This window comes from Mustela lutreola, chromosome 16 (assembly GCF_030435805.1).
Source record: "Mustela lutreola isolate mMusLut2 chromosome 16, mMusLut2.pri, whole genome shotgun sequence".
NCBI classification, from domain to species: Eukaryota; Metazoa; Chordata; class Mammalia; order Carnivora; family Mustelidae; genus Mustela; species Mustela lutreola.
This window is the reverse complement of record NC_081305.1, coordinates 57275884-57300078: the sequence shown is the minus strand read 5'-3', so window position 1 is coordinate 57300078 and position 24195 is coordinate 57275884. Positions and strand designations below refer to the sequence as shown.

Genomic DNA, 24195 nt, shown 5'->3' with positions numbered 1-24195 from the left:
GACCTAAACTTGTGTGTGCTTGTGCGCACGCGCACACACACACACACGCACGCATGCCTGCTTTCTTTGTTTTCTCTAGCACTTAGCTCCATCTGACATTTTTTTCTTGTGTTCTCTATTGTCCGACACCCCCACTGGGACAGGCACTCAAGTGACAGGACTCCCTGCCTGTCTCTTCCCTGCTGGGGCCTTAGAGCATCTGGTACACACTAGGCACTCCATAAATGTCTGTGGACAGATGGAACAAAAGTAGGACAACTCTGGGGCCAGACTGGGCTGCCCAGGTCCCAAACGACTGCCCATCACCGTTAATGTGCGTTAAATTATTACATTCCCTCTCTCATAACCACCTATGACCTTGTCCCCTTGAGGAGCACATTCCTGGGGCATAGCACCCCCTTAGCACCCCTGGGCCAGGGGACACATCTCCTTCAGGGCGTCTGCACTTTCCAGCAACTCCAGCCCAAACCACCGCCTCCTCTCGTCTCCTCCTCTCTTACCTCCGGTCCTCAGGCAATCCCAGCAGCTCTGCCTTTTAGAACTTGACCACTTCTCCCCACTCTGCTGCCTCCTGGCCTTGCCACTGTCACCTCTTGTCTGGACTTTTCCATCCAGTCACCTCAACATGGCCCCCTTTGGTTTGCCTCCCCCAATCCCATAAAGACCTGGTCTGTCTGGTTCGCTATGTTTCCCCAGCCCCTGGCACGTGGTAGGTATCCATACCTTTTTTAGGATGGAAGAATTGGATGATGTTTACCTATATACTCTCATGAAATGCATCCATGGTCCAATTAAAAGAATTCTGAAAGCCATACGATGAAAAATAAATCTTCCCTTGCAACCGAGTTGCCTCAAAAAAAAAAAAAAAAAAAAAGAACCCATTTCCTGAAATCTCCCTAAATCTGGAGATTATCCGTGTTTTGTTTTGTTTTGAAGTCCACCCACAGGCAAAGAAGGATGACTTGTTGGCTTTTTAATTTCAGTTTCTCAGATGACTGTTCTAGTTTTGCATCTTCTCATGTGTTTGTCATGAACATTTCTTTATGACTTGCTTTTGTGTGTATTGACCTTTTTTTTCTGTTAAGTTATCAGTATTGGGTCATCTCCCTTTTGTTATTGATTGGTAGGAACTCTTTATTTATGATAAATCTCAATCTATTGTCTCTTAAATAGTTTGCATCTTTTTTTCCCCCCATCCTGGCACTAGTGTTTTATTTAACATTGTTTACAGCCCCTTGGTAGTCCAAGGTTGTTTATTTTCCCTTTTATTGTACTTGTTCATTCATTAATGTTTGTTGAAAGAATAAGTGAATGAGCACCTTTGGAGAAATGAGGCTGAGGAACACCACAATTTATAGCAGCCCCTTTCTGACATGTCAGGAGAGAAGGCGGGACCCGCCCACACAATGACAAATGCTCAGCTTTGTTAGTCACTTGTCGTGTGCTATGCACACGTCACATGCATGCGTGCTGGCCCCAGAAGGTCTGGGATTTCTGTCCGGATTACAGAGCTCAGCATATAGTGCTGATAGATGCTCATGAAATATTTGTTGGAATAATTCATTGAGTGTTGACAGCACCCCAAAAGGAATGCCTTGTCGTTTTTTTTTTTTTCCTGTTTAGCTTTTGATAAGAGCGTAACTGAGATATTTCACATATCATACATTTTTGCCCTTGTACTTATTTTTTAAAATTTTTATTTATTTTTTAGTAATTGCTACACCCAGCATGGGGCTCAAACTCACGACCCCAAGATCAAGAGTCACAAACTCTTCCATCTGAGCCAGCCAGGCGCCCCCATATTACCCTTTGAAAAATGGTTTCTGGCATGTTGCAGAGTTGTGGGACCATCACTACAGTCAATTTGAGAATATTGTGATCACCCCACCCCCCCCCAAAATCCTATACAACTAGTAGTTGTTTCCCATTCCCCCTATATTACTTTGCTACAGCTGCTTTAACAAAGCATCACATATCTAGGGGCTTAACCTACAGAACCTGTCTCCCGGTTCTGGAGCCCAGAAATCCGAGATCAAGGTGTCGGTAGGGATGGCTCCTTCCGGGGCTGAGCCAGAATCTTCTAGGCTCTCCTCTAGCCTCTGGTGGCCTGCTGGCCATCTTCCTTGTCCCTCGCTTTTGCATACATGTCACCCTGATCTCTGCCTCTGTTCACAGGGCAATCTCCCTGTGTGCACGTCTGTGTTCCCCTCTCCCTGCTTCCTACGGACACCAGTGCTACTGGTTTAAGACCCGTGGCATGACGGTATTTTAACTTGATTACCTCTGTGAAGACTTTGCCTCCAAATCAGGTCACTTCCCCAGGTACTGGGGATCATAGTCCAAATGTATCTTATTGGGGGAGGAATGCAAGCCGACCCTTAATACTCCCCTTCCCCACTTCCTAATTGTCATTGTAAACTAGATCGTACAAACGAGAGATTACACAAAACGCAGCTGCCTTGTTGTAGTAATAGTAATAACTATTACTATTCTCGCCGTCTCCCGTCGGCGGGGAGACTCGTTCTACTGCCCCCCACCCCCGGGCCAACGGTGTCCTCTTCCTCCAGAGTCTTTGGAGAGACTGGGATACCTCCCAGAACGTCACATTCATCGTTCTCTTGATGTATTACTTGCTATTCTCATAGGGCCCGGGATCACGTCCCTAAGTAAGAGGTTGTGTCTTTTGCTTGTGTGTGGACCTTCTAAAAAGGGTTCATTCTGCTTTCGTTCTTCTAGTACTTATTTCTTTCACTAGTATTCTAGTTTTGAGATTCATATCAATGTAGCAAGGAGGGTTCGTGTGGTTCATTTATTTGGTAAGGACTGTTAGATTATCCCCATTTTACAGATGAGGATAGTGAGACACAGGGAGGAAAGAAGCTGCCCAAGCTACACAAGTGGAGCCAGAATTAGAACTTAAGCCCACTGAGTCACCTCCTTAAAACTACGCTCTTTGGGCGCCTGGAGGCACTCAGTTGGTTAAGGGTCTGCCTTGGGCTCAGGTCATGATCCCAGGGTCCTGGGATCCAGCCCCGCATCGGGCTCTCTGCTCAGCGGGGAGCCTGCTTCTCCCTCTCCCTTTGACCCTCCCCCTGCTCATGCTCTCTCTCTCTCTTTCAAATACGTAAATGAAATCTTTTTATTTTTCTAATTCTTTAAAATTTTTTATTATTTTCTTTAAGATTTTATTTATTTGATAGAAGACACAGTGAGAGAGGGAACACCAGCAGGGGGAGTGGGAGAGGGGGAAGCAGGCTCCCTGCCGAACAGAGAGCCTGAAGCGGGGCTGGATCCCAGGACCCTGAGATCATGACCTGAGCCTAAAGCAGTGGCTTAACCAACTGAGCCACCCAGACACTCCCTAAAATCTTTTTTTTTTTTTTTTTTTTTTAAGATTAAACCTATGCTCTCCACTTTTCCACCTCCCACCTGGGAATAATAATGTTTAAGTAGAAGTCATTAGAACACACACACTTGGGATGCCTGGGTGGCTCAGTCAGTTGGGAAACTGCCTTCAGCTCGGGCCATGATCTCGGGGTCCTGGGATCAAGTCCCAAATCGGGCTCCTTGCTCATCAGGGAACCTGCTTCTCCCTCTGCCTGCTGCTCCCGCTGCTTGTACGTGCTCTTTCTCTTCTCAAGTAAATGAACAAAATCTTAAAAAAAAAAAAAAAGAACACACACACTACACTCTCAGTGCCCACCAAAATGCTTGTTCCTCTCCTTGATTTTCCCTGGGGACAGGGCGCTCACTATCTCCCAAAGGGGCATACTATCCTTCCCATCTCTTCTACCCAGCTGCTTTGAGAAGTGTCTTTAAAGTGGAGTTGAGGCCATGGAGAGCCATACAGATGCAACTAAGTGGTGGGGAGGCCAGGTTAGCAGAGGTGTTGGGTAGGAGACCACGAGGGTCTCAGCCACTGCAGTCTTGGGATCCCCCACCATCTTTTCTCCCCCTCCCTCTTTAGGCCCCAGGTGCTAACTGCTCACTGCTTTGCCAACCCTGGGTGCTGCACCAGCCCTCTTGGTTTTCCCAAACCTTTGCCAAGAGCCTTTCATGAAATGTTCAGTTCCCAGTTGGAGGGCCCCCGCCTGAAACACACAGCCTGGCCCAGAAGCTGTCCTGTTTCTTCCCACACGTGTCCTCAGAGCCGCCGAAGGGTGCAGATACTCCAGGGCCACTCACCCATTTCACAGATGGGAAGCAGAGGCCCTTAGTGGTGTGCATGGGAGTCTATCAGTGACTCTGTGAGTGGTACAGATTTTTGGTCTCAGGGCTTCTCGACATTCTTAGGGAAGACCAAAGAGCTTTTATTTTTGATTGATAAGCCTTATCAGATGTTAAGACAGAGAATTCTTTTTGAAGATGACATTTATTTTTAAACAGAAATCATAAACCTATTACCAGTTAACATTAATCACATTTTATGAAAAATATATTTTCAAAAAAAGTCTTTTCCAATCCACAACGATTTAATGGGAAGGGGCCATTATTTTACACTTTTGCTAATGTCCATCAGGTCTGGTATTCTAGAAGACAGCCGGATCCTCAAGGCTGCTCCTGCATTGAGTCTGTTGTAATACCCTATGCTATGCGCCTTCTAGAAAACTCCACCAGACGCTAGTGCGAGAATGCAGTGAAAAAAGACAGAAAATATCTCCATATGAAAATCTGACCTAGCGGACCCCCTGAGAGGGTCTCGGGAACCAGTCCCCAGGTCATGCTTCGAGAACTTCTGTATAAACTTATTTAATGCTTACACCCGTGCTATGAGGTATATACTAGGTAGGAATCAACTTCATTTTACAAAAAAAAAAAAAAAAACTGAGGCCCAGAGAGGGGACGTTCTTTGCTCTGAGTCACACAGGAGCACGTGGCAGACCTGCAGCTTGAACCTCAGCAGTCAGGCCCTTCCCCTTGACAAAATCTGTGTGTGTGTGTTCTTAAATCAATTGGGTCGCATGAGTGTACCTCTCATGGCCTGGGAGAGCACCAGTCCAGACCATAGAGCCGGGAAGTGAGGTCAGGAGACAGAAGCTGCTAATCTGATCTGGAATCCCCACCCTGACACCCCATCCAGTCTCTCTGGGGATAAACAGGAAAATATTATTGGCTGAAGAGACCAACAATAACCAAGCTATGTATCTCTCCAGGCCTCAGTCTCCCTAGATGTAAAATGGGCTTCATAATAGAACCTTGCTATGGAGAAAAGAATGAGGGAAACAAAAGGGATTCCTGAGCTGTTGGCTGTGGTTGTCATGAGTGGGTTGAAGAATGTTCCTATCGGGGCACCGGGCAGGCTCAGCCGGTAGCTCACGGAACTCTTTTTCCTGTGAGATTTTATTTGTTTATTTGTCAGACAGAGAGAGAGTACAAGCAGGGGAAGCGGCAGGCAGAGGGAGAAGCAGGCTCCCTGCTGAGCAAGGAGCAGGATGCCAGACTAGATCCCAGGACCCTGGGATCATGACCTGAACCAAAGGCAAGTGCTCAATCTACTGAGCCACTGTGACCACACTTGCAGTTGCCATCCCGAGTAGAGAGCTTACTTTAAAAAAAAAAAAAAAATTAGTTTCTATCAGCCAGTGCACAGGACTGTTCAGAAGTGTGTGCCTCAGTTTCCCCATCTGTCCAACCAGAGGCAGAGCCATGCCTGGTTGCCCAGGCCTCTCTTCCTGCCTGGCTCTCCTAAGACCCCATCTTCATGCACTGCACTGGGGTCTCCTAGGAGGAGCTCAGAGGTTGGGGTTCCCGTCCCTGTGGTGGGATGAGGGGAAGGAGATAAAGTCAGCAGTGAGCTGGACAGTGCGGGAGTCAGGGCCAGGGTCCCCAGCAAGAAAATACGGAAGTCGGGACAGCTAAGACGAAACAGCTCCGACATCCTGTTTTGTAGCTTGGAGAGAGGACCACTCTACCATTGTGCTTTGCAGCCTTTGCAGAAACTGCTTCTGCAAAACGTCCTATATTAAACAACCACAAAGAGTTTGCTATTATCACCAGCAAGGGGCGGTTATGAGATAAGCCCCCAGATGTCAGCCCCAAAATACTGTCCCCACCTAAGCATTAAGCTCGGAGGTAGACGGATAGCCATCAAAACCCTGATTGGCCCCACTGAGCACACCCGGTTGCTTAAGATAGTTCCGCGAAAGAGCTCATAAAACCCCCTACACACAGAAACTCCAAGGGCAACCCTCTCGGGCCCCCTCCCTCTCTGGGAGCTTTGTGCTATACTGCTCAATAGCCTTTGCTTTGCTCCCCATCACTCTTCGTCTGGTCTACCTCTCCTTTTTTGGAAGCTGCGTGACCAAGAACCGCGGGCACTAGAGGAATAGAAATCCTGTAGCAGTAGCCAGGATCCTGATCTCCGGAGGTCTGGGTTTCAGTCCCTAAGAGAGGATAGGTCCGGACGCCAAAGCCTGGCCTTATAAGGGGAAGGGGTCTCGGGTGCGGGGCTTCCCTTCTTGTCGAGGGCATGTTCACACCCCGAAATTCTCTCCTGGGAAAGGAGGGTCTCGAACGCCTGGATTCGCATCCCTTGCGCGGGTACTGAAGGCTAAGTGTCCGCTCCTACAGGGAGCTTGGGTGCGTGGCTGCGCGCCTTGTCCCGAGGGGCCGCTGGAGCACGGGGTTATCTTGGGGGACTAAGGTGCTAGTTCCTCCGGATGGAGTATGGAGACTCCGGTGTTCCCCTCTCGAGATGCGGAAGCTGCGGCTCCGAGGCTCATTCTGGTGAGGGGTGGGACCCCCCGAAGCTGTCGCCAGGGGAGAGGACTCGGACCGCGGGGCAGCTCAGGAGTCCCTCGCTGGGAACCAGCAAAGGCCGGAGAGGCGGGCGCGGGGCTGGCCCGAGGGGGCGGAGACTGGGTGGGCGGGGCTCCGCAGACACCGCCCCTGCCTGCCGGCGCGGTCCGCGCGTCTACCAAGTCTGCGAGGCCGCGGTGGGCGCGGAGAACCTGCCGCCACAGCCCGCGCGCCCCGCGGAGCCCGGCCTGCCCCGGGGTCTATGGGGCCACCCCTCTGCGCCGCCCGGCCGGCCCCACGCCGCGCCCGGAGCCTTCCCCGCGGCCAGGTAAGGGCGCTGTGGGTCCTGCGGGGAGGGGACGCCGGGAGGCAGGCAGGAGGGATCCTGGAACTACTGGGTCCTGAAGAAACAGGGGGCCGAACTCCAGTGTGCGGGGGGGCTAGGGTAGCGGGACGCGGGTAGCCTGAGGTTGGGGGTAGGGGGACACGGATGTTTGGATCCCGGAGATATAGGGGGCTGGGTACCTGGGCACCAAGGTCTAGGGCATCTGGACACCTGGTTGGAGAGGCTTGGGGGCGGCCTGGTTAAAGGGGGCGGGCGGGGGGAGAGGGTATCTTTAACGCCTAGTCCCGGAGGGATGAAGACCTAACTGAACACGTTCCTGCTTCTGGAGGATCTGAATACCAGAACACCTGGGCCCCGAGTGTTGGGTCCATCCTGCGGGCGTCCTCTGGCTGATGCTCTGGCCACTGCGTCGGGGGCTGTGGCTCGCACGCCCGGGTCTTCGCGAAGGAAGTTGTGATTGCGGATATTTGGCGGCCCGGGACACATGGCCACACCCCAAGGGCGGGAGGTGGTGGTCCCTGGGCAGGGCATGGGGTGGGGTCCCTGCCCTTTGCCCCCTTACCTCCTTAGCCTAGCCAGGGAAATGGGCGCACCGCGGATGCGGGCACACGGACTCCTGGGATGGACTGGGGGAGCGGATCCCAGGGACAGAGGGCTCTGGGGGCAGGAGCCGGGCGCGCCTGGGCCCCGGCGAGGCGCCTGCCCCCCGCCCGCCTGGCTTGGGCATGCTTGGCACGCAGATCGCGGGCCGGTCGGATCCGTATGCGCGCCGCGTGCGCCTATTGGTATGCGGGAGCCGGCCCGGCGCGGGCGTGAGGCGGCCGCGCTGGCGGGCGGCGCGGGGGAGGCGGCGGCGGCGGCGGCAGCGGCGGGGCACGTCTTCGCCCCGAGCTTCGCCTGGGGCCGGGCAGGGTGAGAACAGCGGGATCCGTCCTGGGGCCTCCGGGGAGGCGAAACTGAGGCACCATCCAGCCCCAGCTCCTTGCTGGGACCCCGAACCCCGCACGGACCTCAGTTTCCCTAGCAGGTCTCCTGGGGGCCCCCCTCGGGCACCGAGCGCTGCCTCTGGCTCCTTTCCGCGGCAGGAGACGCGGGTCTCGAGTCCCGCAGGCTGCTCTGGGCCCGCCTGAGCCCGCCCCCGCGGAGATGGCGGCCCCCTACCCCAGCAGTGGCAGCGGAGGCGAGGTCAAGTGCGGGGGAGGTCGCGGCCGCAGCGTCCCGTGGGACTTTCTGCCTGGGCTGGCGGTCAAGGCCCCTCCGGGACCCTGGTGAGCAAAGCCCCGCCCCCTCGGACCGTGGCCCCGCCCCCAAGGGCGTCCTGGGAGAATTCACACTCAGCTTGCAGCCCCGCCCTCTGGAGCTCGAATTTCTTACCCAGAGCAGCTCAACCTTTGTTCTACAAACAGCCCCCACCGCGTTCCGTTCCCACTGCCCTTCCTCTGAGTTCATACTCAACATTTAATTTCTCCACTCTTCCAGCTCCTTCCCTCCAGAATTTATTTACACCCCAGGTTCTGTCCCCACGGCCGGGTGCAGAATTCACACTCAGGCTCTGCCCCCATCTCCAATGTCGAATCCACTTCTCACGTCCAGCCCGGTTCCGAGGCCCCGAGGGCGGGGCTCCCCGAGGCCGCGGCCCCCTGAGCTGCGCGGTCCGGCTGACGCCCCCTCCGCGCCGCCCGCCCAGCCTGCAGGCGCAGCGCAAGGAAAAGTCCCGGAACGCGGCGCGCTCGCGGCGCGGAAAGGAGAACCTGGAGTTCTTCGAGCTGGCCAAGCTGCTCCCGCTGCCCGGAGCCATCTCGAGCCAGCTGGACAAGGCGTCCATCGTACGCCTCAGCGTCACCTACCTCCGCCTGCGCCGCTTCGCCGCCCTCGGGGCGCCGCCCTGGGGACTGCGGGCGGCAGGGCCCCCGGCCGGCCTCGGTGAGTGCGCATGCGCGGGGGGCGGGGGTCCCAGGGCCCTAGTTAAGGCCAGACAGCGGGACTGTGAGGTGCCCGCCCGCCCTTGCCTAGTTTCTTGGCTGAGAGGGAGCACCGGGTTGGGAGTCAGCCAGACATTTTGTGTGCCCGAACCCGGAGACTTGATAGTCTCCAAGCCTCAGTCTGTTCATCTGTAAAGCGGGCACACGAGGTAGGGGTGATTTCATGCATTCTGGCCCAACTAAGCAACTCCCCCCTCAATCCCCCGCCCCGGGAACACCAGGGATCCGACCACTAGCCAATACGGTTATTTTTATTAGGGGAGATAAATCGTTATTATCACAAAGAAGGTCCGCAACTCCATGGGCCGGATGGGGTTGGGGGGGCCGCCTGGGCCTCCCCATTCACTCATGGACAAGAAACCCCCTCACTCAAACTTGAGGGGCCCCAGGAGGGAGCCCAAGGACCCTGAAGTTTGAATTCCCAGTTTGGGAAAGCAGGAGGGAGACAGTATAAGGGGGCAGGTAAGATGGAGAACTTCAGAAAGACTCCTGGGTCCCTGTCCCTACTCGGCCACACACACACACACACCCACCACCAAGCGTTGTGACCCGGGGCAGGCCGCCTGACCTCTCTGTGCCTCCTGAAATGGGAATCCTGATGAAAGTCCACAAGCATACCCAGAGGGCTGAGATGAAAATCAACGAGGTGATGAGTGTAAAGATCCAGGTGCAGTCAATACTTAGTGACTTCTTAGGGTCAGGGGTGACCTTGCAGAATTGCTGGGGCCTGTGGTTTATTAAACAGCTACTGTGTGTCGGCTGCTGCTCTGAGCAGTCAGGATCCAGCAGAAAACAGACTTGATTCAAACACACACACACACACCCGACAGGCTGACACCCTAGTAGCCAAGACCCCGTAATGAGATAAACCGAGAACAGAAATAGACATTATGTAAAAATACAGGATAGGTAAAACACAGACACAGAGAGCTAGCTCCTTTTATTATAATTCAACTTTATCGTTGATAGATGCACAGGAGTGTTATGTTACTGTTATTACTTCTGTTTGACTATTATTGCTTCTCTCAACGATGAGAAGACCGTGAATTGTGTTAATCCGAGGTCGCAGGTGACAGGGCGGGGGCACCGCAGGCTACAGTCCCCCCAGAGGGGACCGGTGTCCTTAGGGTGAGGTTGGAGGGGCTCCAATTCCCCTCCTGCCCCAGTCCCAGGGGAGGAGGTGGGGGGAGAGAAAATAGCATTGATTAAGCTCGCAATAAATCACCATTTAAATTTAAATAATCCGGCTTCCCAGGCGGTAATTAGGCGAATTGACTGGCGCCGAGAGAATGCGGCATTAGGGCCGCTGATTACTGTCATTACCTCGAACAACACGTGCGCAGGCGGGGGATAAACATCTTGTCTATTGTCCCGAACGCGGGGAGAGAAAGGAAGGGAGGGGGTGCCGAGGGAGCCCCTCTGGCAGCGGCCAGCTCCCCCCACCACCACTGCCTGGCTGGGCCCTTGAAGGGGACCGGAGCCTGCTGAGGACACTGCCCTGAGGGGCCAGACCGTGGACTTCCTGGGGGCCCCCAGCCCCTACTCCCTGGAGGGCCCCCCTACCCACGGGGTACCAACACAGACAGTCCAGGACAGTATGTGTTGGAGGTACTGTATGGACTCCCTCCTGTAGCCCCCGAAGTAGGAATTTGGAGGCATCTCCTGCTTTGCAGGGTCTCCAGCAAGAGGTCAAGTGCCTGCTTCCTTAGTCGCCCCTGGGGGGGAAACTGAGGACAGCATCTTAGCTAGTCAGAGCAAAGCAGGATGCCTCCCACACTCTGAAGGGCCACGTGCTGCCCTCTCCTCCTCATTTATACCAAAATAGCCAATCCATGTCAGACTGTGTTGAGCAGTATATACAAATAATGTGGAAAAAAACAAACAAACCACATAACGTACTTAAGCCTCTCAAAAAAAACATCAGGAGGAAAAAGCAGTGTTGATTCCCATTTTACAGAAGTGAAAAACTGAGCCCCAGGAGCTGAAGCTCTTTGCCCAGGGTCTCGTCAACCAAGCTGGGCCCAGCTGAGATTCAGACTGGCTTCAGAGAGCACCCTCTCAGCCTCCAGACTTGGCCTTTTCATAGGTCTCTGGGGAGCTTGAAGGTCCCAGTCTCTGGGCCTCAGTCGGCTGTGGGTGAAACAGCACAATGATGTTGAAGGCTAGCCAGGGACCTCCAAGTGCAGGGAGGAGATAGCCTGGATCTTGTGTCAGTGGTCAGGATTCATTCATTCAACACCCACAGAGCACCTTCCCCCTGCCAGGCCCTGTTCTAGTGACACCCTCGGGGACAGGACAAAGTCCCTGACCTCAGGGGTGGGCCTACAGATCCTTCATGGAAGGCCCACTGCCCCCCACCTCTCTGATTTCATTTTTCTACCCCTCTCAGCTCTTCCACTCCCTCCCACCCCTGGACAGACAGACGACAGACAGACACACACACACACACATATACAGGCTTCCTTGCTGTTCTTCAGAAAGACATTCCTACCTCAGGGCCTTTGCACTTGCTGTGCTCTCTTGCAGGAACTCCCTTCCCTCCAAACATCAGCTCTTCAGGAAGGCCTCCCCCCACCCCACCAGCGCTCCCTGTCTCCCTTTCCTGCCTTATTTCTTTCCAGAGCACCTATTGTCATCTGACACTATTTCTTCTTTCTCTTGTTCATTGTGTCTCTTCCCCTTGACACCTTGTTCCCTAAGTCTAGAACACTGTCTGGGGGCACAGTAAGAGCCTAGGAAGTATTTGTTGGGTGTCTGTGGAACAGAATGAGGGGAAGAGGGTTGACATTTTCATTCTCAGATCAGGCACAGCTATCTGAGGAAGGGAACTTTGAGCTAGAAGGAGGTGAGGAAGCAATCCTTGAGAAAAGCTAGAAGAAAAGCAGTCTTGGTTAAGGGAATAAGTGCAAAGGCCCTGAGGCAGGCAGAATCAGGTTGCTGGGTGCAGGCCACAATAAGGCAGAGAGGAATAGGTGAGGCAGGAGGTAGACAGCAGGGACCAGGTCCTGCAGGGTCTCATGGACCTTGGTGGGGACTTGACTGTTACTCCAAGTGGGATGGGAGCTGGAGGTGACAGAGGTGGCAGGTGTGAAGGTAGAAGCAGGGAGCCCCGTGAGGAGGTGCAAGCAGAGGCCTGCCCCCAGGGAGCCAAGTTTACCCCTCCCCAGAGAGCAAAACTCTCTCTCCGGCCAGTTGAGAGTAGGAGGTGACTGGATCCCCAAGACCTGGGTGCAGCCTTCTCCCCGTGTCCCCTCAGTCCCCGCTCTGTGATGACAACTGCAACAATTTTCTTCTCCAGCAGTTAGGCTGCAGTGAGAAAGGCAGGAAATGTTTGTTGAATGAGTGAGTGATGGTTGGGGCTTTGGATGTGAGGAGGGGACAGATCTGGGAGCAGTAGAGACACACGTGGGGAATTTGGGGGACAGAGGAGTTGAGGCATTTGCTGGGAGAGGGGGGAATGCAGGGGGAGGAGTCTGGGGAGTTGGGTTTGGGGAGGGGGAGGCTGGGGGATGATAAGATGCATCAGCCTGTGATGGGGACCGACCCCAAAGCTCCCGTCCCAACGGGGGAACAGCAAGCCCTCCCCCTGCGCACCCCCGTCCGACATGCCCATTAAGGCTGTTAATTGCAGCCGTTCAGTCTGACCTGGGCTGATCCTGTGAGCGGGAAAATGAAGGAATTAGCAGAAATGACAGGGGAAAATTGCGACAATTAGCAGGCGGCATTGTTCCTGCCTGTCACCCGGCTGGTTCGCTGGTTCGCGCTGCATCTCGGGGGAGGGGTCCCCATCAAACCCCCCCCCCCATTTATTGTTCCTGAAGCTCCAGCCAGGGGTGGGAAAAGGGTGCAAACAGCGGGAGGTGCTCCTGGGAGAAGGAGGCGTGGCCAAGCCGGGGGGGGCGGGGCTGGGGGCCGAGTCCCGAGGGGCCCGCGGGGGGCAGGCTTTGACCGCCTGGTGTTTTGATGGTCTGGAAATAACAATAGTAATCACACTATTAATACTAATCCCGGCTCTGCGTCTGGGAGCACCTGCCGCGTGCCAGGAGGGGGCGGGGCCCCTTTCTGTTCCTTAAACTGACTGAATGCTCATCCACCCAAGAGGTTAGCGCTCTTTGCAAAGCCACTTGACAGAGGAGGAAACTGAGGCACAGAGAGGCAAAGGGACTGGTCCCAGGGCACACAGCCAGCGAGGGCCAGCCCTGGGGCTTGGTCCCAGACCTGGACCCTTGGCACCAGACCTGGTGACCTTCAAGGTCACTGAGTCCCCTGGCTCCCCAGTCTGGACATAGGGCCCCTTGGGAGGTGGTTCTCTGCAGGGTCAGGGAGAGGCTTCCCAGTGGGAACGGGCGGTCTCATTTTCCATGTCCCCTGTCACTCTCTTTCTCTGTATGTCTCTCTGGGCATCTCGTTTCTGTTCTCTCCATCTCTTTGTGTGTCTCAGTCTTCTTCTGTCTCTGTCTGAATTTCTCTGTGACCACATGTCCCTATCTCTTTTAAAATATTTATTAATTTGAGGGGCGCCTGGGTGGCTCAGTGGGTTAAGCCTCTGCCTTCAGCTCAGGTCATGATCTCAGGGTCCTGGGATCGAGCCCTGCATCGGGCTCTGCTCAGCGGGGAGCCTGCTTCCCCCTTTCTCTCTGCCTGCCTGTGATCTCTCAATCTCTATCTGTGTGTGTGTGTATCAAATAAATAAATAAAAATCTTTTTTAAAAAAGATTTATTTATTTGAGAGAGAGCAGGGGGGAGGAGCAGAGGGAGAGGGAAAGAGAGAATCTCAAGCAGATTGCCCTCTGAGCTCGGAGCCCTACGCAGGACTCAATCTCATGACCCTGAGATCATGACCTAAGCCAAAATCAACAGTTGGATGTAGGGCACCCGAGTGGCTCAGTCAGTTAAGCGCCTACCTTCCGCTCAGGTCATGATCCTGGGGTCCTGAGATCAAGTCCCCGATCGGGCTCCTTGCTCAACAGAGAGCCTTCTTCTCTCCCTGCCTGCTGCTCCCCATGCTTGTATTCTCTCTCTCTCTCTCTCTCTCTCTCTCTCTCTCTCTCACACACACACACACACACAAATAAATACTAGAAAAAACAATTGAAGTAAAGTTTATATAACATGGAATTCACCACTTAAAAGTGTGGGGGGGGCACCTGGGTGGCTCAGTGGGTTAAAGCCTCTGCCTTCAGCTCAGGTCATGATCCCAGAGTCCTGGGATCAAACCCTGCATGAGGCTCTCTGCTCAGTGGGAAGCCTGCTTCTCCATCTCTCTCTGCCTCCCTCTCCACCTACTTGTGATCTCTGTCAAATAAGTAAATAAAATCTTTTTAAAAAATAAATTTTAAAAAAAGTGTACAGGGGGTGCCTGGGTGGCTCAGTAGGTTATGCGTTCGACTCTTGCTCAGGTCTTCTTCTTAGGGATGTGAGATCAAGGCTTCCAGTGTGGAGCCTACTTAAATTAAAATTAAAGTGCACAATTCAGCAGTACTCAGTACAGTCACAGGGCTGTGCAGCCCCCATTCGATCTGGTTCCAAAACATTTTCATTCCCCCCTCCAAAAAAAACACCCCCCCCAACATTAGCAGATTCTCCCCATCCCCACTCCCTCCTGCCACCATGACCCCTGCCCCCAACCACCAGTCTGCTTTCTGTCCCTGTGGATTTGCTTGTTCCAGACAATTCATAGATATGGTATCACACAGTGTGTGGCCTCTTGTGTAATGTTTTCACATTTTTTAAAAGTAGGCGCCAAAGGGGCACCTGGGTGGCTCATTCGTGATCTCAGGGTCCTGGGATCGAGCCCTGTGTTGGGCTCTCTGCTCAGCAGGGAGCCTGCTTCCTCCTCTCTCTCTGCTGCTTGCCTCTCTGCCTGCTTGTGATCTCTCTGTCAAATAAATAAATAAAATCTTAAAAAAAAAAAGTAGATGCCAAAAAATAATAATAATTTTAAAAAAATAAAGTAGGTTCCATACCCGATGTGGAGCTCAAACTCATGCCCCGAGATCAAGAGTCCCACACTCCACCGACTGAGCCCGGCGGGTGCCCCCATCATGACGTTGTAAGAGTCCATCCGTATTAGAGCCTGCATTTCCCGCTTCCTTCATTTTCCTGGCTGAGAATAATATTCCACTGTATGAATACAGCACATTTTATCTATCTGTCCAGCCATCAATGGACTGTTGAGGTGTTTCCACCTTTTGGCTGTTAGGAATGGTGCCCCTGTGAACATCTGGGAAGGAATATTTGTTACAACGCTTGTTCCCAGTTCTTTGGGAGTCTATACCTAGGAGTGGAATTGCTGGGTTGTGTGGCAGGGGACTGTGTGTGTGACTTTTTTTTTTTTTTAAGATTTTATTCATTTATTTGAGAGCAAGCACTAGAAAGAGAGAGAGAGAGCAAGAATGGGCAAGGGGCAGAGGGAAAGGGAGAAGCTGACTCCCTGCTGAGCAAGGAGCCCGATGAAGAACTCAAACCCAGGACCCTGAGATCATGACCTGAACCAAAGGCAGACGCTTCACTGACTGAGCCCCCCCAGGTGCCACCCATGTGTGGTTCATTGAGGAACCTCCATCCTGTTTCCCAGAGCGTCTGCCTTATTTTCCACTCTGACCAGCAACGCACAGGGATTCTGATCTCTCCACATCCCACCATTTCTTTTTGAATTCTAGCCTTCCTAGTGGGGTGTGAAATGACATCTCATTGGGGTTTAGGGTTTTTGTTTTTTTTTTTTTTTTTTGAAGATTTTATTCTTGGGACACCTGGGTGGCTTAGTCAGTTGGGCATCTACCTTCAGCTCAGGTCATGGTCTCAGGGTCCTGGGATCGAGCTCCAAATCAGGCTTCCCTGATCAGTGGGGAGTCTGCTTCTCCCTCTCCCTCTGCCGCTCCTAAATACAATTTTTACCAAAAAATTATTCTTAGGTAGGGCGCCTGGGTGGCTCAGTGGGTTAAGCCGCTGCCTTCGGCTCGGGTCATGATCTCGGGGTCCTGGGATCGAGTCCCGCATCGGGCTCTCTGCTCGGCGGGGAGCCTGCTTCCTCCTCTCTCTCTCTGCCTGCCTCTCTGCCTACTTGTGATTTCTCTCTGTTAAATAAATAAATAAAATCTTAAAAAAAAAATTATTCTTAGGTAATCTCTGCACCCTATGCAGTGCTCAAACTCATGATCCCAAAATCAAGAGCCACCTGGTCCACCGGCTAAGCCAGCCGGGCACCCAAACCTGCTTGTCCTTTTTCTGCTGAGTTGCAATGTCCTTTTCTCTTTCTGTATTCCTTTATATCCCTCTGTATGTCTCTCTGTCCATCTGCTTGTCTGTCTGGTGTCTTTGTCTCTCAATATCTGTTTCTTTTTCTCTGGCTCTCTGGACGAATGTCTCTCTGTCTTTCTGTCATCTCTAGTCTCTACTCTCTACCCCCTCCCTCAACAGCCCTCACTTCACACCACCTTCTCAATCCTTCAAGGCACCGGCACGGATGATAATTCTTTATTTGTTAGTTTCTTGCATGTTGTGTGTTGTGTGCTCTTCATGAGGGGAGGGGCAGGCCCTCCTGGACGCCTCCGTGTCACCAGCACAGGGGCGGCTGCACAGCTGGGGCTCAGGGAGACTTTCCGAATGAATGGGCGGATGGACGGCTCCCTGCTTCCTCTGGCCTCTCTCTGCCTCTGGCTCTCAGCCTGCTTCCACCCCTCCCACCCCTCCCCACAAGCCCAAGTTTCTCCCCGACCTGCCCCCAAGACAGCTCCAGGACTGGGGAGAAGCAGATCTGTAGACTGGCTCGAATATCAACGGCCCCGGCCTCACCCCTCCCTCTGTCCTCAGCCCCAGGCCACAGGGGCCGCGTGGCGCTGGTCTCGGAAGTCTTCGAGCAGCACCTGGGAGGACACATCTTGCAGGTGAGGCCCCGCCCTGCCTGCTGCTCCTTGCTGCCACCTGGTGGCCACCTCCGGAGAGCAGCACGGTTTTCTCCAGCATCCATGGGGGCGGGGGCTCCCACCGCCACGGAAGCCCTCCCGCCCCAGGATTAATCCATCCTAGGTGGAGATCCAGATTTCAGAATGTCTTACCACCTACCCTCTGGACAGACAGATGCCCAGCCCTCCTCTCCCCTCTCCCTGTTTCTCCCCACTCTAGTCCCTGGATGGCTTCGTGTTTGCCTTGAACCAAGAAGGGAAGTTCCTCTACATCTCTGAGACCGTCTCCATTTATCTAGGTCTCTCACAGGTAAGGGGCCTGTGGAAGGCTGCCCGGATGGGCTCAGCTACCCCCTCCCTTGCTGTACATGCATGCCCTTTCTCCTGGCCTCACCATCCCCGCCTGAAAAGTGAACTGGATCCACGGTTCTCAAAGTGCACCCCGTGGGAACCCCAGGAGGTGGTGGTTATGTTAAAGTAACAAGTCAGTTTGAAGAAAACCGATCAGCAGAAAGATCAGTTTGTCAATGAGCTTTTGCCAAATGCACCGTTTTCCCCCAAACTTGCTTAACAATTATAGAGACTTGCAGCCATTGTATTGGAGGGCCTGGGTTTTGGCAACTGTGGGAGATTTTCTGTGGTGTTTTAGTGCACTGGCTTGTGTTTTGTCTTTATTTCCGCCAGCTGTTTCTGCCCCGGCTCCCGCAGCTGGCACTGAGAGCTAAAAGCAGAAACCGCACATCGCCACCCCTGGGGGGCCTGGCTCTTCCTGGTGGCATCTTAGGCCTCCCCAGTCCATTCAGCACAATTTGCTACCCTCCCATCGCTATGACCAAGGTTTTACCAAATGGTAAATTTAGAAAAGTCCGTGCTCGGTGTTTGGCCTTTGTGAGCACTTTTTCAGTGAATTATTGGAGATGCCTGGAGGAGGAATACGGACAAGAGGAAGGGTTTGGTGGGGGGAATGGAGTAAAGGCTTGCACCTGGTGCAGGGAAGGGTTTGATAAGCAGGAGTTCGGAGGGATGAGGGACAGAGGGAAGCATGTGAGCCCAAACCCAGGGGCAGTGGGAGTTCTGGGAGGTTTCTCAGGTTGGGGGAGGGAGGCATAGTCAGCTGAGTAACTTAGTAGGCGTATTTGAGTGGAGACTGAAAGCCAGAAGAGCAGGGAGGACGCTCGGGCAGGAATACCGGGTGTGGGGGGGTGGGGACCTGGACTGGACTGGACTGGGGGAGGTGTGGAGCAAAGGGAGACTGCTTTGGGAGACTTGGGGGTGAACTGGATGGTAGTCTGTCTGATTGAGAAGTTCTAACTCTAAGAGTTAGAAAGCCATTCCACTGCCGTGTATCCTCGTCGCCCCCGCTGCTGGATATCGTGTGATTCATTTCGGGGCACCATTGCTCACTGTGTGGGGTGGCAAAGGGAGGCTGTGAGAAGCAGGCTCACGGCTTCTAGAGAGGAAGCAGGTGCAGAAAATCCTTAATGACCACCAGCCTTGAAGTGAGAAGGCATAAGAGCCCAAGTTTGTATCTCCTTTAAAAAAGGTTAAAAAGGGGGACGCCTGGGTGGCTCAGTTGGTTAAGCAGCTGCCTTCGGCTCAGGTCATGATCCCAGCGTCCTGGGATCGAGTCCCACATGGGGCTCCTTGCTCAGCGGGGAGCCTGCTTCTCCCTCTGCCTCTGCCTGCCATTCTGTCTGCCTGTGCTCGCTCTCTCCCCCCACCTCTCTGATAAATAAATAAAATCTTTGGGGGAAAAAAAAAAAGGTTAAAAAGGAAAAAAGAAAAAGGGGGGAAAGGTTAAAAGATTCGAATAAAAACACAAAACTGGCTTGGGGCGCCTGGGTGGCTCAGTGGGTTAAAGCCTCTGCCTTCAGCTCAGGACATAATCTCAGGATCCTGGGATTGAGCCCCATCGGGCTCTCTGCTCAGCGGGGAGCCTGCTTCCTCCTCTCTGTCTGCCTCTCTGCCTACTTGTGATATATGTCTGTCAAATAAATGAATAAAATCTTATTAAAAAATAAAAATAAAACACAAAACTGGCTTGAAGCGCGCCTGCCACACAGGCGAGAGAGCGCAAGGCTGAAGCCCGGGCGAATGACCGCGCCCATCTTACGCGCTCCCTGCGGTCCCCTCTTCCGCCGACAGGTGGAGCTGACGGGTAGCAGCGTCTTTGACTACATCCATCCCGGAGACCACTCCGAGGTGCTGGAGCAACTGGGGCTCCGGGCTCCGACTCCGGGGCCTCCCACCCCGCCCTCCGTTCCCTCCTCTTCCTCCTCTTCGTCTTCCTCCTCGCTTGCGGACACCCCTGAGATCGGTAATTCCAAGGGCCCCCAAGAATGCGGCTGAGGGTAGGTCAAGGGACACCTGGTACACGGTAACCTGCCATCTCTTTAAACAAAACCCGCTCTCCTTTGAGCTGTGCAAAGCAAATTTTTGTAAATTGATCAGAAGCTAAACCAAGGCAACAGGTCTTGGCTCCCTAATATTTGCCTAAGCTGCCTATGTTTGCCTGGCTCCCCAAGACTTGAGTTTTAGAAAGACCCCCTCTGGCCGCCAAGTGGAGATGGGTGCCTGTAGGTGACCCCTGGAGCCCGGCTTTGGTAATAATAAAACAGCGCACACTCCCTGGCCTTTACAGGTGCTGTGTCTTTAAGGGCATAGTTTCACTGACTTCTAATCACAGCCCCGCCTGCAGGAACTATCACAGTCTTCATTTTGCACAGGTGGAAACTGAGGCACAGCACAGAGAGGTTAAGTTCATTGCCCCAGGGTCCCACAGCTGTCAGTGGTGAATCTGGACTCCAGCCCAGGTTCTTCTGGCTGCAGCATCTGCGCTCCCAGGCCTTTCCTCCAGTGGAAAATTCCACTCCATGTTGGTGAGGGAGAGTGTTGGGAGAGTACCCTGAAAGTTCCTTTTGAAGTGTTGGGGGCCTGGGATGTTGGGGGACTAGAAGTGAACTTTCTGGCTAAGTAGGATTCGCTTATATTGGGTTTGCTTAACACTAAAAGCCTCCGAGCTATCAGCAGCGTGTGCAAACTTGGGAGAGGTTTGTGATACACGGGAGTCCACTGGAGAGTGGGGTTAGGTTTGCACCCAAGATCCAGGCACAGGTTCGTCTGGGTGTGAGCAGTTATAAGACTATCACTGGATTTATAATCTGTATTTGTGGGTCTTGTTTCTATACCCTGAGCCCCTGCTCTGTGCTGGGGAGGGCTGGGGACACATTGATGACAGTAGCCCTACCCTCCGGGCTCACAGTCCAGGTGGGGAAGACTGACCAGTCCCTTGAGAATGATGGTCCAGAGTGGTCAGGGCTGGGGTGGAAGACCCCAGAGGCACGCATGACCCAGCCTGGGGGTCAGGGAGGGCTTCCTGGAGGAGGAGCTATCCCACTTGAGACCTGGAGTTTGTAGCTAGAGATGTTGTCAGTGGGAGGCGGTTCTTGCCCTAGTTTTAGGCTGAGAGGTGAGGAGCTGGGCTTAACCCCTAGGGGGCTGTGGCAGCTTCAGGGCAGGGAGGGAAAGGGTTATATTTGAGCTTTAGAGAGACCCAGCTGGCTGTAGCTCAGAGGGGAGGTTGGTATAGACTTCAGTGAGGTCATGTACCCATTAGGCTGTGGGCATGACCCTGTCTGGCTAGGTGTATGGGGGGCAGGAGGGGCCCATGTCTCTTCCTCAGACCCCCTAACCTTCCTTCACTCCCCACCCTAGAGGCCAGCGCGACCGAGGTGCCTCCCTTCTCCCGGGTCCAGGAGCGCTCCTTCTTCATCCGCATGAAGTCTACCCTCACCAAGAGGGGGCTGCACGTCAAGGCCTCGGGGTACAAGGTGAGTGTGAGCTCTGCCGCCCCAGCTTCTGACGCCGGAGTCCCCCCAACCACCTGGGGAGACCTCCCCGCGCGTTCCCGCCAGCCATGTCCTTGTGTCCCAGCACCTGTGGTGACAGCCACAGCCAGGCCCGGTGGCCGCGTTGTGGTCCTCCTGCCCGTGCCCCCCCCCCCCGCCCCCACCGGGCCTCTCCAGGCCTCTGCTCCAACCCCGCCTGCCACCTGCAGGTCATCCACGTCACGGGGCGCCTTCGGGCCCGCTCCCTGGGCCTCGTGGCTCTGGGTCACACGCTGCCCCCCGCCCCACTGGCTGAGCTGCCACTACACGGACATATGATCGTCTTCCGTCTCAGCCTGGGTCTCACCATCCTTGCTTGTGAGAGCAGGTACCGGGGTTGGGGGCCGAGGCGGGCGGATGGGGCCACGCGGGAGAGCTGGGGCTGCGGCAGTCAAAGCCGAGCTGGGGCGCCTGGGGGGCAGTGGGGGGGGGCACGGAAGAGCAACTGAGGGCGGAGGTACCGGAAGGAGGAGGCTGGGGCGGGGCCGGCGGCGAGGGGGGGCGGGGCGTACCCGAGGCCCCCTTCGCGGAGCCCCACCTCTCCCTGACCCACATTGTCTCTCTGCCTCTCCTCTCCTCCACTGTCACGCAGAGGGGAAAAGGAAACGGGGCCGTCGTCCCCACGCTCGGAGTATTATGCCCATTTGACCCAGGGTTAAACTGAGGCCCAAAGCACTCCAGAGCCTGGTTTTGTACGAGGGTGATTCGAGAGCCAGTCCCGCCTCTTGTCCTCGACCTCCGTGATCGCAGACCCCTTCTCACCTCTCTCTGTCACCCGCTGCCCTCAGAGTCAGCGACCACATGGACCTGGGGCCGTCGGAGCTCGTGGGTCGCAGCTGCTACCAGTTTGTCCATGGACAGGACGCAGCAAGGATCCGCCAGAGCCACCTGGACCGTAAGAACCCCTGCCCTTCAGCACCCCTGGCCTGAGTGCCCCGATCCCTGCACCCTGAGCCACAGTTCAGAGGTGGGGCACGTAGAAAGGGGCTGTGTTGTCTCTCTGAGCCGCTCTCCGCCCCTTAAAAATCCAGAAGGCCCCTGTGCCCAGCTAATGCTCAGTCCTCCTGACTCGGTCTCTTTCCATCTCCCGCTCTGGACTGTTGCCCTGTCTCCTCCCTACTGTCCCTCTCCCTGGTCCTGCCGCCTTCTTCCGCCCCATGTTCCTGTCCATCTGTCTCTGACTGCCTCCGCCGGCCCCGGGGCTGGGCCCAGTGCTGGACAAGGGGCAGGTGATGACCGGTTACTACCGTTGGCTGCAGCGGGCTGGAGGCTTTGTGTGGCTTCAGTCCGTGGCCACCGTGGCCGTGAGCGGCAAGAGCCCCGGGGAGCGCCACGTGCTCTGGGTCAGCTACGTGCTCAGGTGAGGGCCCCACAGGGGACTCAGGACCCCTCCACATACTCTGCCATCTCTCCCCAACTTGGGGGGTTGCTCCTCTTCGAGGGGGCAGGGCTTCTCAAAGAGGACAAGCCCAGAAGGCTTTGAAAACAGGAAGGAGACAGGGGGACAGTAAGAGGAAAGGCCCAGAGGTGGGGTGACCTTGCTTTCAGGGGGCAGAGAGGAGTGAGGCAGCAGCTTTGAAGTGGCCTCAGCCCCAGGCAGAAGATAGGGACTGGATTCTGGGGCACTGGGAGCCATGGCAGGGTGTAAGGCTGGAGAACGTCACAGTCCCATCCGGTTTGTGACAAGACCTCCTTGGCTGCTGTGGGGGACTTCACGGGACACGACAGGGGCTGGGAGCCCAGGGCAGAGGCTGGGACAGGTCTGGGAAATGCCAGGCAGTGCGGTGGAGGAGGGGACATGGCTTCCGCTCACACCCCCTATCTCTGGCTTTGATGGCCTGGACTGGGGCTCCTGAGAGAAGCGCCGTCTGAAAGGAAGACGCTGAGAGGAGATGGGCACGCAGTACCCAGGGGACACCCAGGTGGTGGTATTCGAGGGGCAGGGGGCATAGGCTGCCCAGGTCTGGCCTCACCAGACAGGGCTAAGGGGCTAGAACCCAGCTTGGAGTCTGAGGTTCCAATGATGAGCCCTAAGTACCATGGGGTGGGGACTCTACCCCACCTGTCTTGTCCCCAGCCAAGCCGAGGGCGGCCAGACCCCTCTGGATGCCTTCCAGCTTCCGGCCAGCGTGGCCTGTGAGGACACCTCCAGCCCTGAGCCGGAGCCCACAGGTGAGCCCCACCTCCCTCCTCATCCCGGGGACCTCCCAGGGAAGGGGTCTCGGGGACCTGAGCTTTCCAGTCTGGAAGCCACTAGCCACATGTGGTGACTTACGTTTAATTAAAGACGAAAGCCTGAGTTTCTTGGTCACCCTTACCACGTTCCAAGGGCTCAGCCGTCTCCCGCAGCCAGTGGCTACTGCATTGGAGTACACAGAAAGGGAATAGCATCGAGGAAAGTTCTGTCGGGCAATGCGGGTCTAGGCTAGCACTTGTCCATCTCCCCTCTGCTGCTATCAAGGGCCAGATCCTTCTCGGCTCTGGGGGCTTGTCCTGGGAACTGTAGGGTACTTAGCAGGACTCCCAATCTCTAGCTGTGGCAACCACACATGTCTCCAGACTGCCACGTGTCCCCCTGGGGGACAGAATGGCCCCAGCTGAGACCCCCAGCTCTAGACCACTAAGCTCAGCTCATTCCACAGATGGGAAGACTGAGGGCTGGGGGCACGCACACACCGCTCCCTCGTATCTTCCTCTTCCAGAGCCAGAGCCTCCAGGGGAAGGGAAGCAGGCTGCCCCCCTAGACAACGACGAGGCCCCCCGGAGCCGGGGCAAACGCATCAAAGTGGAGCCTGGCCCAGGGCAGGCTAAAGACCCAGAGGACAGTGGGGACGAGGAGTCGTCTGGCCACCTGGCCCTGCCACGACCCGAGTTTACTTCTGTCATCCGGGCAGGGGCTCTGAAGCAGGACCTGGTGCGGCCTTGGGGCCTGGGGCCTCCCGGGGACCCCTCACCTTCCCTCCTCCATGCGGGCTTCCTGCCACCCGTCGTGCGGGGCCTCTGCACACCGGGCACCATCCGCTATGGCCCCGCGGAGCTGGGCCTTGTGTACCCGCACCTGCAGAGGTTGGCCCCGGGCCCCACCCTCCCCGAGGCCTTCTACCCCACCCTGGGCCTGTCCTACCCGGGGACCACCACCGGGACCCGGGTGCAGCGGAAGGGGGACTGAGGACTGGAGGGCTGCGTACAGAGCCGGACCCTGAGGGACAGATGGGGCCTGGAGGGCACCGCCAGAAGGCTGAGCTCAGCCCAGTTGGTGGGCCTGGAAAATTAAACACCTTCTCCCTCTCTGTGGCTCTGTCTCCGGGGCCTCGGGGCTCCTCTCTCCTTTTCTTTCT

At 55.1% G+C, this 24195-nt stretch overlaps 1 protein-coding gene across 2 annotated transcripts; it reads left to right on the top strand.

Annotated features, from left to right (window-relative positions):
• Nucleotides 1-6898: 6898 nt before the first annotated feature.
• Nucleotides 6899-24151, top strand: NPAS1 (neuronal PAS domain protein 1). Of its 2 annotated transcripts, none has more exons than XM_059152097.1 (12): nucleotides 6899-7066; nucleotides 8170-8352; nucleotides 8772-9007; nucleotides 16879-16952; nucleotides 17191-17280; nucleotides 19116-19287; nucleotides 20685-20800; nucleotides 21028-21185; nucleotides 21646-21752; nucleotides 22070-22217; nucleotides 22935-23029; nucleotides 23560-24151. In XM_059152097.1, exons 2-12 carry the CDS (start codon nucleotides 8231-8233, stop codon nucleotides 24024-24026), a joined length of 1785 nt encoding a protein of 594 aa, XP_059008080.1. In that variant the 5' UTR covers nucleotides 6899-7066; nucleotides 8170-8230; the 3' UTR covers nucleotides 24027-24151. The 2 variants fall into 2 exon arrangements, with proteins under 2 accessions (XP_059008080.1, XP_059008079.1); XM_059152096.1 differs by having other exon boundaries at nucleotides 8112-8352.
• Nucleotides 24152-24195: the final 44 nt, after the last annotated feature.

Coding starts and splice junctions, on each gene's coding strand:
- NPAS1 (XM_059152097.1), top strand. CDS start 8,231: ATGGCGGCCCCCTACCCCAGCAGTGGCAGCGGAGGCGAGGTCAAGTGC. Junction 16,953..17,190: donor TGGGAGGACACATCTTGCAG/GTGAGGCCCCGC, acceptor TCCCCACTCTAG/TCCCTGGATGGCTTCGTGTT. Junction 21,753..22,069: donor CCGCCAGAGCCACCTGGACC/GTAAGAACCCCT, acceptor GGCTGGGCCCAG/TGCTGGACAAGGGGCAGGTG.